The sequence below is a fragment of the Lissotriton helveticus genome, chromosome 1_2 (genome assembly GCF_964261635.1).
Source record: "Lissotriton helveticus chromosome 1_2, aLisHel1.1, whole genome shotgun sequence".
NCBI lineage: Eukaryota > Metazoa > Chordata > Amphibia > Caudata > Salamandridae > Lissotriton > Lissotriton helveticus.
The window spans coordinates 458,298,896-458,316,831 of record NC_136058.1 but is presented as its reverse complement, the minus strand read 5'-3'; the positions used below and the strand labels follow the sequence as shown (position 1 = coordinate 458,316,831).

The following is a 17,936-nucleotide window of genomic DNA, read 5'->3' as shown; positions in this document are numbered from 1 at the left end:
CTTAAAGCGCTGCGTGCAGCGTATAAATGAGAAAAATAAGTGCAGGTGCCACTCAAATTAACTTAGAGGGCGGGGCAAGGGGGTCGAGCTAAAGACACTACTATCACCTGTAAAGTATTCATTTTGCCCTTGCATTACCATTGTTGATACTCAAAATTGTCCTGAATGTGCAAATTCCCTCTGTACGTGTGGGCATCGCATACATAGACAATTAACAACCTGTGTCCTACTATGAACCTCTCAAATGTGTAAGCTGTCCATTGCCTTTAAAGGAACATGTTATGTTTTGACTAAGCTTTCTTTGGGTTGCAAGAAAAATAGAATTCACATAAAATACCACATAAATCACAAAAGTTAATATCTGTTTTCCAGATATTTCTTCTCACAATCTACGACTATACTAATTTCAGCAGAGGAAACACCAGCTGTTTTAATTAAAAGATTCTAAGCAAACACACCTAATAATTTAGCAGTGTCACGTAATTTGTCAATAAAACACTGACCCCTCTCAAATAAGTGAAACAATCACAAATGCATGTAATCCAGTTTGTTTTATCAGTGGGATATAGATGAGATTTCCTGGTGCTTTACTTTTTTTTACTCTCTAATTCATCTCCAGTCTAATGGCGCATAATTAATAATATATACTGTATACTTTTTAGAAAATAAAAACAATATAAAAAACAATGTCATTTACAATGCTAATAGCTTTGAACATGTCACTGCTAGACCGATTGCATTGTAAATGCTTGTTTATTTGTGTGAGTGGCGCAAGAGCGGAACAGAGAACTTGACAAAATTAGCCCTTCTATTGCTTAATACACTATAAATGTGAAACACTTTGGGACTTAGGGGCTGGCTAAAGAACAACATCGGGAAACAAACACGAATTAAAAGCACATTTTATTTATTCGCTGAAAACTGTTTTAAAATGTAATTTCCAAGTTCCACATATCTGTTTAAAAATATTTACACTTTCAGTCATTTCCGAGTTTAGTTACAAACTGATAGTGGGAAAACACATGATGTATAAAAACTGTACTGTAGTTCCTATATTCCCAATAGGTTCTGCGCATTGGAATAATATATCCTATAGAATTGACATAGGACTGAGGTCGACTAGGTCTCTATTGAATATATTAATTGTGAGTGCCAACTAGCTCAGAGGTCACTAGAAACTTTCTCGAATAAACAAGAAGGGATTAGTTTCTGACAACCGCATAAAATTGACAACTTTGTTTCCCCAAGATAAAACGTATCTCTAGAGTCATGGAAACAATAGATAGATATTTCACTTAGTCAATCGTGCATGCTTCGTTTTACCAGAGGTGCAGAGAAATAGAGAGACAGGCGTTTTCAATAAAAAGTATTTATTGAACAGTCTTCTTTCTCATGCAGAAAAAATTAACTGCTACAATCGTAATACCTGCTGCAAAGTATAATGCGTACAGCAAGAAGAGTATTATAAAACAATACTGTAAAAGCATGGTATGGTTTCTAAGCCATAAAATACATACATAAATAAATAAAGACTAAAAGTACTCAACTGGTGCTTCTAAAATACGCCTACCCCAATGTACCTAACTTAAGTCTAGTACAAGGGAAGAAGTAAGTATGGTGTAGCATAGGTTTTTAGTATTCTTTTGTCAAGAATCTATCCAAGATTTCTTTTAGGGACAAATCAGCTCCGTACCTTGGTTTAGAATGAAGGAGGTCTGGTATCTCTCTGTCTCAGGACTTGATTTCCCAACACCCCGCAAGGGGAGCTTGGAAACACTGGAGCTGGATTTCTCGGCAAGAGAAAAGACGGCGTCTCTCTCAGTGCGTCTGATGGAGGGTCGGCTTCCTTCGGCACTTGCTGCAACGAGATGCGTCGGGCAAGTAGATAGTCGAACTGCTCCAAACCACTGTGTGTCTGCTAGGGCATGTGTGGGCATATTTATACCTTGAAGGTGCCAAGTTTGACGTAAGGTTGGATATAATAACATCATCAAAGACTTGCAGTTCTTGAAAACTCCATGAGTTCTTGGACAAATCAATATTCAAGCAAGGGATAGTCCCTGACTGCTGAAGGCGAGTTTTTCCAAGAAATCGTTGTGGATTTTTGGAACTAGTGGAAGTAGCCATCCCGTATTTGGACTGCATGGGTTAAGTCTAAATATGGTTATGATTTCTATGCCTATATAAGGATAGGGTGATTTATACCTATATATGGGCATGAATCGGGAAAATTACACTAGTGTCCTAAATTGCTCTACAACAATACTGAAACCAAAAACTTCTTTTTACATTATTTTACGTTTCTTATTTTTTGTTTTTAAAACAGGCCGTCGACCTTTTATGTGAAAATTATTATACGGGCCTGGCATCACTTTTTGTGACGTCATTACATGTGACGTCATTGTAATTCGCATATGATAATGGGCTCCTTCACTATTTTCCTTACTTGTGCTTTGCTTATTGGCATGACATGGGTCTATAAGTATAACAAATAAATATATAAATTCACAGGTGTTCAGTGTGTTTCTCTGGTGATGTCACACATTGACATGTATTTGGCTGGTTCTTCTATTTTTAGGTGAATACTAATCACATGCCGTTCCCCCTCCTTCAATTTCTCTTTCTTTTTCTCCCCCTTTCTTTCTCTTTCTCGCTCTCTTTATCTCTCCCCCTCTCTATCTCTCACACACTCCTGTTAGCTTTAGCTTCATGAATGTCACTGCCACTTCTGGCATTTATACGACAAATCCTTCAGAACATTTGAGACCAAGGAACAATCAAGTGTGGAAAACGAGTTGCTGGGAGTTTAACTCTGTTTTATTGAATCTCAAACATCTAAATTGGCACATTACAACATATAGGCTTTTGATGTGGGATTTCGCTATTTCACCACATTCTTCAAACAGAGTCTGCTGCTTACAGTGGCTCAATTCTTGTAAAAAGTAGAGTTTGGCAAGACACAAAATGAATAGGGAGAGCCAAGTCGGAGAGGAGCCACAGATCACACTTAGTTATAAGGCTCGAGGCACGAGCTGATCCATCAACCGGTACCAGTCTGTAAAAGATGCAGCAAACTATACTTAAAAATAAGGTATATGCTCTTTTATATCTAACAATTGGCTATTTCTTAAACACCTGTGCTTTGCTTTATTTCATTACATATACTGAAGTGACATTTGTTAATAGTAATACATACATTTTACCAATGAAGCTTCCATCTCCAGAGCCCTGACAACATGTCCACTCTGGGTGTGTTGGGTTTATAGGTTTTATCACTAATCCGACAAGTTAGTTGAAAGTACCGTTTTTAGTCCCAGTATTGTTCAGTGTTGCTTTTACTGGTAGTGTGATCAGGTGCGATTGAATATTTTTCTTTATATCTCTTCTCAACCCAAAAAAAAATCAACAATATTATGTGTTCGCTGATGTTTTTGTAGGTTTGATAATTGTCTAAAGCTCTTCCCACATTCATTACACTTGAATGGTTTTTCTCCTGTGTGAGTTCGCTGATGATACCTTAATGCTGAAGAGAAGCGAAAACTACTGCCACATTCACTACAATGATAGGGTTTTTCCCCTGTGTGTGTTCGCTGATGACTTTGTAGGTCTGGTAATCGACTAAAGCTCTTCACACATACACTGCATTTAAATGGTTTTTCCCCCGTGTGTATTCGCTGATGACTTTGAAGGTTTGATAACTCACTAAAGCTCTTCACACATACACTGCATTTAAATGTTTTTTCCCCTGTGTGTGTTCGCTGATGACTTTTAAGGTTTGATAACTGACTAAAGCTCTTCACACATTCACTGCACTTGAATGGTTTTTCTCCAGTGTGTGTTCGCTGATGACTTTGAAGGTGTGATAATCGACTAAAGCTCTTCCCACATTCACTGCAGTTGAATGGCTTTTCCCCTGTGTGTGTTTGATTATGTCTGTGAAGGTGTGATAACTCACTAAAGCACTTTGCACATTCACTGCACTTGAATCCTGTGTGAGTTTTCTGATGATGCCTTAGTGCTGAAGAGAAGCAAAAACTACTGTCACATTCACTACAATGATAGGGTTTTTCCCCTGTGTGTGTTCTCTGATGACTTTGTAGGTCTGAAAATCGACTGAAGCTCTTCACACATTCACTGCATTTAAAAGGTTTTTCTCCTGTGTGTGTTCGCTGATGTCTTTGAAGGTATGATGACTGACTAAAGCTCTTCACACATTCACAGCACTTGAATGGTTTTTCCCCTGTGTGCGTTCGCTGATGTCTTCGTAGAAGTGATAACTGACTAAATCTCATCCCACATTCATTGCACTTGAATGGTTTTTCTCCTGTGTGAGTTAGCTGATGATACCTTAATGCCGAAGAGAAGCGAAAACTACGGTCACATTCACTACAATTATAGGGTTTTTCCCCTGTGTGTGTTCGCTGATGTGTTTGAAGACTTGATAACTCACTAAAGCACTTTGAACATTCACTGCACTTGAATGGCTTTTCCCCTGTGTGTGTTCGCTGATGTCTTTGAAGGTGTGATAACTGACTAAAGCACTTTGAACATTCACTGCACTTGAATGGCTTTTTTCCTGTGTGTGTTCGCTGATGTGTTTGGAGGTTTGATAAGTTACTAAAGCACTTCACGCATTCACTGCATTTAAATGGCTTTTCCCCTGTGTGTGTTCGCTGATGTCTTTGTAGGTGTGATAACAGACGAAAGCACTTCACGCATTCACTGCATTTAAATGGCTTTTCCCCTGTGTGTGTTCGCTGATGGCTTTGTAGGTCCGATAATCGACTAAAGCTCTTCCCACATTCACTGCATTTAAAAGGTTTTTCTCCTGTGTGTGTTCGCTGATGTCTTTGAAGGTATGATGACTGACTAAAGCTCTTCACACATTCACAGCACTTGAATGGTTTTTCCCCTGTGTGCGTTCGCTGATGTCTTCGTAGAAGTGATAACTGACTAAATCTCATCCCACATTCATTGCACTTGAATGGTTTTTCTCCTGTGTGAGTTAGCTGATGATACCTTAATGCCGAAGAGAAGCGAAAACTACTGTCACATTCACTACAATGATAGGGTTTTTCCCCTGTGTGTGTTCTCTGATGACTTTGTAGGTCTGAAAATCAACTGAAGCTCTTCACACATTCACTGCATTTAAAAGGTTTTTCTCCTGTGTGTGTTCGCTGATGTCTTTGAAGGTGTGATGACTGACTAAAGCTCTTCACACATTCACAGCACTTGAATGGTTTTTCCCCTGTGTGCGTTCGCTGATGTCTTCGTAGAAGTGATAACTGACTAAATCTCATCCCACATTCATTGCACTTGAATGGTTTTTCTCCTGTGTGAGTTAGCTGATGATACCTTAATGCCGAAGAGAAGCGAAAACTACGGTCACATTCACTACAATTATAGGGTTTTTCCCCTGTGTGTGTTCGCTGATGTGTTTGAAGACTTGATAACTGACTAAAGCACTTTGAACATTCACTGCACTTGAATGGCTTTTTTCCTGTGTGTGTTCGCTGATGTGTTTGGAGGTTTGATAAGTTACTAAAGCACTTCACGCATTCACTGCATTTAAATGGCTTTTCCCCTGTGTGTGTTCGCTGATGTCTTTGTAGGTGTGATAACAGACGAAAGCACTTCACGCATTCACTGCATTTAAATGGCTTTTCCCCTGTGTGTGTTCGCTGATGGCTTTGTAGGTCCGATAATCGACTAAAGCTCTTCCCACATTCATTGCACTTGAATGGTTTTTGTCCTGTGTAGGTTTGCTGATGAAGCTTGCGTTTTGATGACAAACTAAAGCTGTTGCTGCATGTGTGTGATTCTTCTTTCTTGGGTAGTGTCTGCGGGTCGGGTATATATTTGTCTACAGCCCATGACTGCATTTCCTGATGGGCCAACATGGCTGATAAAGCACTTGTGTTTTTCTTGCACACTTTATATGTGTGCTGCATTTTGCATGTTTGATTTCAGTTTTAACATTTAAATGCAATAGCCACCAAATATTTGCCACACTCCAAATACGTAGAAGGTGTCTTTGTAGGCGATTGTGACTTTAGATTGGATTATGGCTATGCACGCTTGCGGGTAAAGATGTATCTTCCTTCTGGCCGGTGCAAATTGGGACAGTCTGTTGTATTGTAGATATAAAAACTCCTCTTTCCTTTACCCTTCTGTTGTCTGGCTCCGCTCTGTTGTGCTTTTCTCTGGTTACTGTGGTTTGGCCAGAAAGAGTTTACAATACACCTAGAGCACGGAATGATGGCTTGTCATCATTTGACAAAACAGAACACTCTGGTAATCACCTCATACCGATCCCATGATCAAAGCTGGTGTTAGGCACTTGTTTATACAGGAGGCAGTTTCTTATTGTTGTTGCCTTCATTTTCCTAAGGTCATTTCTTCGTCTTGTGGCGTGGAGGTGCACAGCTCAGACTCTTACAATCACTGAAATGCCCTTGATGCTTCATCCGGGATCTGTCAGTGTGTGTTCAGGTTCCTCTGTAGCCGACTGCGCTGATGTTTTCCTGAATACTGAAGCTCATTATTTCTGCTGTTATTGAAGATTTACCGCATTCGCTTCATTATTGATGGTCATTTCACACATTCAAGGCTTGTTTTCTGTTGAATGTAAAGATATCTAAAATTACTGAATTGAAACAGAATGGAATAAGAATTCACAATGTTTAACTGGTTGTAAAAGACATTTTGGGGGAGATTTACCAAATCTCAACGCAATACAGCGCAACCCACCCTCCCCGAGCGAGGCTGCGATGCGTTGCACAACAGGGAGGGAGCAGGAGAGCATCATATTTTCAAAGATATGGCTCTCTCCTTCCCTTTCCCTTGCACTGGCACTGATTACAGCAGCCCTGTGCCATGCACACACCTTAGCACCAGAGCGCTTGCAGTGTAGTTCCTATATCCCTAATAGGCTCTGCGCATTGGAATAATATACATTATAGTTTTAGCATAGGACTGAGGTCAGTATGCTCCTATCGAGTACATTAAACTTAATTACTTGTGTGTGCCATCTAACTCAGAGGTCACTAGAAACTTCTCAAAATTACAAGAAGGGATTAGTTTCTGACAACTGCATAAACATGACAACTATGTTTCCCTTTAGAATGGGAACAGTCTCAGAATCGTGGAAACAATAGAAAACAGTTTCATCAATCGTGCATGCTTCGTTTCTACAGAGTGGTACACAGAAATAGATAGACAGGCATTTCAATAAAAAGGGGAACAGTCTTATTTCTCGTACAAGTGATATGAACTGCTACAATCGTAAGACAGAATGCAAAGTATAATACGTACAGCGTTAGCAGAAGGATTAGATAATACTGCAATAGCATGGTTTGTAGCTATGACATACATTCATAAAAATGTCAAATCAAACGCATGAATCCTGTGTCCACAAGATACATTCCAACCTTGCACTCCTTTCTATTTCAACAATGAATTAATCCATATATTCAGATGATTTCATGATTCCATTGTACATTTATTGGTAACAAAGATTTTCACATTTTTTCCAAATTTTCATTTGAATATTTCATTTCATATTCAACAATTCTTTCTTTGCCCAATGCATTTCAAGCATATAGCCCTTCATCAGGGGACTTCTTAATATCTAGAAACAGTGTCATATGTCATTATAAATGTCTTATATTGTTAAACACATAAACATAAACTGGTACTTTAAATGTTTTCAATTACATCCACATAGATATCCATATCATATTAAATGTTCATCATATGATCCATTTGGTCTTTTAACGCAATCACCTTCTTATATACCCAGTTTTACCTTATATCCCTTGTGATGTTAAACCTTATTACGCCCTAGAGTGTATAGTCGCCGTAATATTTACACTGACCTTATATTTTTTAGCGAGGTTCTTTTTAGTGCTGTGTGGTGAGAATAATCACGGTGTTAAAGTTGCATGAATTTAAGTAACTGTTTACCGATGCTCTCTATTTGTATTAGAAAACCTTTTTTCATACGTGTCGTGTTTTCACCTTGTTTTAGTGAAGATTCACCCTCTCCTCATTATCGTCGGCGTGCGACGCTCTCTACCTAACGTCTCTATGATCCGCTCTCTAATTCCCTGTTCTAGTCACATGGAAATCGTGTAATAGACATAGAGGACGTCTAACCTAAATTTTACGGGAGTTATCGAGTACTGTTCTTTTCGGAAAAAAAAGAACGTGTGTAAATAACTTTATTAACACCCGGAACGGGCTTAGCTGTTAGACATATAGCTTGGTGTCTCCCTGGCTGTGCTATTTATGTGATGTTGTATGTACAACTCTATTGTATTTCATGTTATAAAACCACCATATGTCATGAAGATGATATCAAGGATATTCTGGGGTCAAGAACATATTTAAAACCGTATTTAAAATGGTGTAGCGTATATGTGCATGTGTATACCATACAAATTCAATACTACTACGTAAACCAACGTAAATAAATTATATACATATTCTGTGTATTGCTGTACAATGAAAAAGTATACAGTGATTCATATTGATAATACAACATATAATTCTGATTTCTGTATTGTCCATCAGTTTATAGGAAACAATTTAAATCCATCCTTTCATTTAATCCCTTGTGGACACAGGATTCATACGTTTGATGTGACATTTTTTCAATCCAGGAGCTCAGTAGGATTGCCATCCTATGCACCACTGAATTTTATGAATATTACTTGACTCAACTAAACCTAAAAAATACTCAGAGTGTGAAACCAAATTCCGATTGGTTTGTAGTTACTTAGTTCTGAGCTAAACGGTTCTCACACCAACAGAAATGCAATTTGCGGATATAGCACACTCTACAGAACAAAGAGCCGATATATTAGCATTCACAGAGGAAGACACAAATCGTATATATTCTTTAATAGAAGAAACAGAGGAAATATGTCCAGGTACAGGTTCAAAAGAAGCTAACATCAAACAACTACTATACATATCAAAACGAATCGTAAACCAAAAACTTCATGCAAGTACCTTAATAAAATACCACAAAGCACAAAGGATTCCTCGAGGATTACGGATATCATTAAAATCAACCTTATGCAAAAATAACGCAAGATTTACTGAACGCTGGTATGCTATATTGAACAAATGTTCATTAGACTTAATACTGCTTATCATAGAGGAATTGGCCAAACTAATAGAAGATCTAGTGAAAGAAGTCAATCAACTAAAAGATGATCTAAACAAACTAGTAACCAAAGAGGAATGGGAACAAGTACTAGCAGACACAAACAAAAAATTGGAAGAATACACTAAGGAAATAAACAACAGGAAGTTGAGAAAATTTAAAAGGGATACCACAGATTACTGTTTAGGTGAAGTATACTCATGGGCAGAGATATATGCCAAAAGGCATCAACAAAGATCAAATGTTGACAAATCTACGGATGAGACATCTTCTTCAGAAGATTCACAACAAATATGAACGACATTCAATAATAGAAGACCGAAACCAGGCCAATCCACAGAACTACAGAGTCAAAAAACAGAAGTAGCAAGTACATCTACAACAATATCACAAAAAGACCCGCCTACTTTTTTATTGACAGGTCCAGGACCGCAAGTAGAATCCGGAGGAGCAAAAACACAGCAAAACACCGAGTCAGTTTCCCAACACACGCGGAGCCAGAAAACTCAGTAATAAACATTTCAAAACACAAACTGAGCAATTTGGAACTTCAGACTTTACAAAAATGATCATCTTATGTCCCTGTGTACCACTGAAATCTGTTGGAAACAAAAGTCTGTATGTATACATTTCTAAGATCATTAAGACTTCGACACTTTTTCAGTAACATAATTGATAAACCAACAACAAGTACAGATATTAAGGAAAACACACTGATGGGATTAAGAACAAAGAGTAAACTTATAGCACCGGCAAGTCATAAAGTTCTTGACGCATTTGAGAAAGTGGTTATGTCAGAAATTGAAGAGACATTTAAACTTCCAAGACCCAAACATACAAACATGACCAACAAAGAAAGACAAGTTTTACAAAATCTGGCGAACAATCAATCCATTACCATAGGACAAGCTGACAAGGGTGGAGCATTAGTGATAATGGATACAACCTTCTATGATCAGAAAGTAGAAACACACGTTCAAGACAGGAATACATACACTGTAATGACAACGGACCCTACTAAAGAATTCATGAATGTCTTAACCACCATTGTTCAAAAAGCTGTGAACCATGGCACAATAGGCCAAAAAGAAAAAGAGTATCTTATAAAGGATAATCCCACCATTCCTTATATATATATGACACCAAAAATACATAAATACGCTACATTGCCTCCTCTACGACCCATTGTATCAACAATAGGATCAATTCATGAACCAGTGGGGAAATACATTGATAAACACTTACAGAATATCGTACAAAATACTTCTACCTACATCAAGGATACCACGCATTTTTTGAATATATTAGAGGGAAAAAAAATGAAGTTCACAAAGAATATGATAATGGCAAGTATCGATGTAAAATCATTACACACATCCATACCTCATGATTTAAGTATGACGGCTGTAGAAAGTTTTTTGATACACGAAGACAAACCGGAAGGATTAAAGATATTTCTCATGGAATTATTACATTTCACGCTATTCCATAGCTACTTTAAATGGAAGGACAAATATTACGTGCAGGCGTCAGGAACATCCATGGGCAATTGTGCGGCACCTACTTACGCAAATACATTCATGCACAGGTTCGAATTAGATCATATATTGAATAATGAAGAATGGACCAGGAATTCAATACTGTACAAAAGATATATTGACGATATATTTGTATTATGGAAAGGTAGCCAAGAAAATCTAACACAGGCTATACAACATCTAAACACGGAGAATGAAAGAATACAATTCACATATACAATACAAAAAGAATCTATATCATTTTTGGATGTACAAATCACAAACAATGAAGGAACCATCATTACAAGTGTATTTGCGAAGACTACAGACAGGAACAACTTACTCCATTATAGAAGTTTCCATCAAAATTCACTTAAACAGCATCTACCTTTTTCACAACTACTAAGAATAAAACGAATTGCATCAACTAATGACTTATATACAAAACACAAAGAAGACACATTGGAGAAATTCAGAAAAAGAGGATATCCCAAACCCATCTTGGAATCTGCATCAGAAAGAGCTGATAAATTACAACGCAAACATCTGTTGACAACCACAAAGAAAGGCACAGAACAAAGATCAGTTTTCGGCTCAAGATTTTCAACACAAAGTACTAAAATCAAAAAAATAATCACAAAGCACTGGCCATTACTGGCATTAGAGGAAGATTTTAATGGGATATTTGAAAATCAACCAATTTTTGCATATGAAAGAACAAAAAATTTAAAGGAATTGTTAAAAGAACCACTTAAACCAGAGCAAAGCAAATATAAAGGCACATTACCATGTCACAATTGTGGAAACTGTTCAATAATCAAGAACAATGTAATTAACCACCCGACAAAAAGAACTCCAGTGAAATTAAAAGTATCAGGAACATGTGACACAAGTAATGTCATCTACATGCTAAGATGCCCTTGTGGCTTATCATATGTGGGAAAGACACAAAGAAAAATTAAAACTAGAATAATCGAACATAAAAGCAACATCCATTTGAATAATCTTAAATCAACGGTGGCAGTACACTTCAATGAAGCGAAACATAATGCAAGCCAACAAAATTTTTGTATTTTAGAGAAAGTAGCAATACTTCCAGGAAGAGACAACAATAGCCAATTGCTGAGACGAGAAATCTTTTGGATAAACCATTTATGTACCCTTCATCCGAAGGGATTAAATGAAAGGATGGATTTAAATTGTTTCCTATAAACTGATGGACAATACAGAAATCAGAATTATAAGTTGTATTATCAATATGAATCACTGTATACTTTTTCATTGTACAGCAATACACAGAATATGTATATAATTTATTTACGTTGGTTTACGTAGTAGTATTGAATTTGTATGGTATACACATGCACATATACGCTACACCGTTTTAAATACGGTTTTAAATATGTTCTTGACCCCAGAATATCCTTGATATCATCTTCATGACATATGGTGGTTTTATAACATGAAATACAATAGAGTTGTACATACAACATCACATACATATCACAGCCAGGGAGACACCTAGCTATATGTTTAACAGCTAAGCCCGTTCCGGGTGTTAATGAAGTTATTTACACAGGTTCTTTTTTTTCGAATAGAACAGTACTCTGTAACTTCCGTAAAATTTAGGTTAGACGTCCTCTATGTCTATTACACGATTCCCACGTGACTAAAACAGGGCATTAGAGAGCGGATCATAGAGACGTTACGTAGAGAGCGTCGCACGCCGACGATAACGAGGAGAGGGTGAATCTTCACTAAAACAAGGTGAGAACACGTATGAAAAAAGGTTTTCTAATACAAATAGAGAGCATCGGTAAACAGTTACTTAAATTCATGCAACTTTAACACCGTGATTATTCTCACCACACAGCACTAAAAAGAACCTCGCTAAAAAATATAAGGTCAGTGTAAACATTACGGCGACTATACACTCTAGGGCATAATAAGGTTTAACATCACAAGGGATATAAGGTAAAACTGGGTATATAAGAAGGTGATTGCGTTAAAAGACCAAATGGATCATATGATGAACATTTAATATGATATGGATATCTATGTGGATGTAATTGAAAACATTTAAAGTACCTGTTTATGTTTATGTGTTTAACAATATAAGACATTTATAATGACATATGACACTGTTTCTAGATATTAAGAAGTCCCCTGGTGAAGGGCTATATGCTTGAAATGCATTGGGCAAAGAAAGAATTGTTGAATATGAAATGAAATATTCAAATGAAAATTTGGAAGAAATTTGAAAATCTTTGTTACCAATAAATATACATTGGAATCATGAAATCATCAGAATATATGGATTAATTCATTGTTGAAATAGTAAGGAGTGCAAGGTTGGAATGTATCTTGTGGACACAGGATTCATACGTTTGATGTGACATTTTTTCAATGTTGGAGCTCAGTAGGATTGCCATCCTATGCACCACTGAATTTTATGAATATTACTTGACTCAACTAAACCTAAAAAATACTCAGAGTGCGAAAGCAAATTCCGATTGGCTTGTAGATACATTCATAAAAACACATACATAAATAACGCAGGTTAAAATCTGAATACTCATCTGGCGCTTCTAAATATTTCTACCCCAGTGTACCTAACCTAAGTGTAGTACGAGGTAAGAAGTAGGTGCTCCAAAGTATATATAGCTATGGTTTAGTTTGCTATAGTTGCCAATAGTCCTTCTAGGTTCTAGTCTGCTTCATACTTTAGAATGAGAGAGGTTGGAATCTCTTTACGGGTCTCGATCTTTTAATACCCCGCAAGGGGAATCAGAAAACACTGGAGCTGGATTCTTTGCGAGGAGGATGGCAGCATCTGGTCAGTGAGTCAGGCGGGGATTCGTACTTCCTTCAGAACTTGAAGTGGCCCAGCCGTGCAAGTATACAGCCGTAGCTTGCCATAGTAATTGAAGGTATATTTATACCTTGAAGGTGTTTAGGAATGCCAGTTTTAACGTAAAAGTCGGGCAGAGGAACGTCATGAATGAACCCCTAAGGAATAGATGTTCATACATAATAAATGAGTTCTTGGAGAAATCAATATTCCAAGCAAGGGGAAGTCCTAAAGGCTTAAGAGTCTTGTTTTCCAAGAACTCACTGTGATGTAGATGAGCGGATGTTGGTGACCATGCCTATATTTGGTTTGCATGGATAATGCCGAAATAAGGGTATGATTTCTATGCCTATATAAGGACATTGAGAATTGTGCCGATATAAGGGCGTAAATCGGGAAACCTACATGCGGTATCTAAATCGACACACAACACCCACTCCAGTTTCGCATGAACGACATTACTAAATCCTAAATATGTCAAACATATCTAAAATAGAGCTTTCACATGATATGCTAAAATCATTTCTTAAAACATTTAGCTAAAGCATGAATGTTAAAACTATTGCTATGTATAAAATGGCAATGGTGCTGTACATATTAAAGCAATGTTTCATTCTAAGCATACATTGGCAGTGAATGCTAAATGAATGAACCATGATTATACCCACATGATGAAATGGCTCGTAAATACAGAAGAAAAAAGGCCGAAAACATTTCATGTCAGATTACATAAATCAAATGTTATTGTCTAGAAAGTGTTTCAAAAAAATCTGTTCTCTAAGAATAGGTCTACTATATGTAGATTACTGTGCCAAAAATGAAAAATAAAAATTTGGAGAAAAAAAATGAATCATCGGAAAAAGTTCCAAGTTTAGGGCCCGATTCACAGTACTAACTTAAGACAAAATCCTAAACTTACTACTTTTGGTATTCATAGAAGTTAGGATTTTGTCTTAAGACAGACTTAAGACAGACTTAAGACCGACTTAAGTTAGGATTCTGTCTTAAGTCTGTCTTAAGACAAAATCCTAACTTCTGTGAGTACCAAAAGTAGTAAGTTTAGGATTTTGTCTTAAGTTAGTTCTGTGAATCAGCCCCCCTATCTCTTGTTTTAAAAAAATTGAAGGTCAAATTTAGAGTCTCACGGTACACTGTGTGCCTTAATCAAAAGTCAGTGTTCGGAGTTGGAGAAAACATAAAACCTTCCAGTCCTGTAGACAAAAAGTCATCTACCATTGTAGGTGAAAGTTCAATTTACCTCATTTAGAAGATCAATCACACACAGATGAGAATCATCGTCTTCAGCATTGGACGCATCAGGAATGTTCAAATCGGAAGTTACCTGAGTGCCTGTTGTTTCCTCTCGTACCTCAGCAGCAGCAATTTGCGTCTGTGAGGTCTCAATGAATGCTGTTATCAGGATTGGTAGCCTCTGGGGACAACACATAGCATGGGCCGTTACTGGGCCCAGCAGAGCATTGATATCCGTAGGCATGACTGATGGGAGTGTTAGACAGATGTCTAGCATGCATTCTTCACCTCAAAGCAGGCAGCGTAGGACAGGTAAGATGCAATCTTGCCAAATTGGTCCAAACAACACAAACCATGTGGTATTTAGGTCTCGTAGAGGAGGTTAACCTCAAATTTGGACGATGCGCTCATGACATTTCATCTCCAGTAGAGCTTGCTCTATGGTGCTTGGAGTGGTGCTAGTGATTTGGCTTGCCATATCTTAGCAGTAGGAGTAAAAAGAGTATCCCTGCAACAAGTCTCAAAAGAAGCAGCAGCCCGCCAAACACAGAGTGCACGAAATTTGGGAGTATTCTGAGAACTGCTTCAAACGGTGTTAACACTCCTGCACACACGTTCTTAAATACATGAACAATATCGCTCGTATTAGACATGTTTAAGATACATTGCAACATTTCTGAGAAATGTATAGGGCAGTTTATATTCAAAAGGGCTTGTATCTCTGCAGAGGTCCTTTCAACTTGTAGAGCAAAGGTTTCTTTGGCCGAGGTAATAGGCACAGTTTGTTGTAAAAGAATGGCTTTCATTCTGCTTAGAGTATCAATTTGTATAGAAGAGATGTTCAATGAAGGCCATAGTGGCGACTCCTTGACTGTGTCTATTTGGGGGAACAAGACCTGCATACAGCAAGCGAACCTGGATGTAACCGTTACTAGATATGGAATACCTGGCAACATGCCACAGCAGCTGTGATCATTCAACATAAAGTAACTCCCATTCGAAAGTTGGATTAATCACTGTAGTCGGTGAACCTTGCAGGTGGCAGGATACCTTTGAAGTGGAACCATCACAGGCCCCGTGTAAGTTAATGCCCTGGCATATGAGAGAACCGCGTAGTGCGTTTTCACAGTTAGTACCGCTCAGAAACACTTCAAGCCCCCCACTCCAACATCTGTGTGTGTAAGGTAAATCCCAGGATGTCTTGATGTATCCTTTACTCAACCTTTCATATTTGCCTGCTGGTATATGTTTTAGGCAATACTGAAATGGAAAGTTGTAACAGGCAGAGTGAGTTTACCATGTATTATCCACTCAGTAGCTGGTTTTTCTGCCACGGTGAATGGTAATCTTTCCACTTTTTCAAAGCTAAGCACCATGTATTCTGCTCCCCTTTGTGCCAGTTTGATCTGTTTATCAGTAAGATTGAATTCTGAAAACAGTGATGTAGTATTGATTAAACGCCAAGGCACATAGCCTGCACGCAAGTTTTGTAATTGAGGTGCCGGGTTTTTAGGAACCCGGTGGTGCCAGGGGATAACACCCGAAGACCTCTGAGTTCTCCCTTGTTCCGGACCACAGAAACAATGAGTCTTCTAGTCGCAGTCAGAGATCAAGTTTTATTGGTAGCTACCAAGTAACACGTGTCCTAGAAGCACGACAAACACGGGTCATGTATTCTCAGGAGACTGTACGTGTTCGTTTTTACAGAACCAGCCTTCTCCTTTTATACAGAAATAATGGCTTCAAGCAAGAATTCTTGAGTTTATGATATGGCTGTAAACATATTTCTGCAATAATACAAAGTGCGGAGTCATGTAAGCAAGCCCACATTTTAGATGTCCAGTTCGTGATAGATTACCCAGCAAGATCCGGGACTCACATCAGATATCGATGAAACACCAATAAAGGCAGGTACCACCCAGTCATAAAACTGGCCATAAACAAGGAATATGGACAGGTGCATGTTTGTAGAAAGCATGTTCTGTATGGTTTGAATGGTTTGTGGAATGTTATGTGTCGATGTTATCGTATTCGGCCACTGGGCGAGGAGCTGCCCAAACAGGTTTGGCTTAAGGCAATGGAGTCAGTTGGGACAGGTCAGGGGGAAGTCAGGGAAGGTGGACGTGTCCCTTTGGATCAAGCTCGACCTTTAATTGACTTAACATGAGGGCAAGACGTAAGATGGATGCCGTTCACAAAATGGAGTCTAAGGGATTGGGACGGAAACTACGATTTAGGGGTGTTGGCAACCCTCGATTGTGACGCAAATACATAGGAATGATGTCCTAATCATTATCGGTTCATGGACACTAAATTCGTCATGGTACGTTGATATTTTGTGACACGGGTATTGGACCTCGATATTGGGATAACAACAGGGTCCAGATTTTCAGAACCACAGACCCTCCTTTTGCCCTTATGTAAGGCAATAACTCATGTTAATCCGAGTCCAAATCTGTATGAAGGAATTCGTGGAGATGCTGCTGTAACATCATTCTGTTGCTCAGTTCGTCCCTTGACACAGGCTTCCGTACACATGAAGTAGCACAGAGGCCACAGAGTGCAGGAGCGCACTGTACACATAGGCAGAACATAAACAGAAGTGTTAAGATCATCCCAATGAAGATTAGTGCTTTCCATCCCCAGGCAGCGATCAGTCCCCAGAACCACCCTAGCAAGGACCAATCCCCTTTCTCAACGTGAAGGGAACCAGATATTTCATGTAGTTTAGAGATGGCCTGGTATACTGTCGGCACATTATCAGGGATGAATATGCAACAACTGGATTGGATGACTCTACACACACCACCACGATCGGCGAGTATGATATCAAGGGCAATTCGGTTCTGAAGGGTCATAAGTCGATCCGACTGAAGCTCGGTTGTCAAATTGCCAAGTGCTCCGGCCGTTGTAGTCACGGCAGATTCAACTATCCTTGCTAACTGGCGAATATTCCTGCTGTTCACCATAGGCCCCCAAAATGGCAGAAAACCTTTTGCGAAGTCAGCGAATTCCTGACACGCGGTGTCGTCTTTACTCACGACACCTCTAGCTGTCCTTGTCCGATGGTAATCTGCTCGGGCCGTGTAGGTGGGAGGCAGCAGAAATGAGATGAAACACGTGCCTGAGAAGTTAGGGGGTAACC

At 38.5% G+C, this 17,936-nt stretch overlaps 1 protein-coding gene across 1 annotated transcript in view; it reads right to left on the bottom strand.

The window, feature by feature from the left end:
• Window positions 1-3,386: 3,386 nt before the first annotated feature.
• LOC144805751 (uncharacterized) overlaps window positions 3,387-17,936 on the bottom strand; it is a 93,633-nt gene continuing 79,083 nt past the window's right edge. Inside the window, 1 exon segment of the mRNA XM_078672234.1 lies at window positions 3,387-6,618. Within this exon segment, the coding sequence (XP_078528360.1) occupies window positions 3,387-5,951 (2,565 nt within the window). The 5' untranslated portion in view covers window positions 5,952-6,618.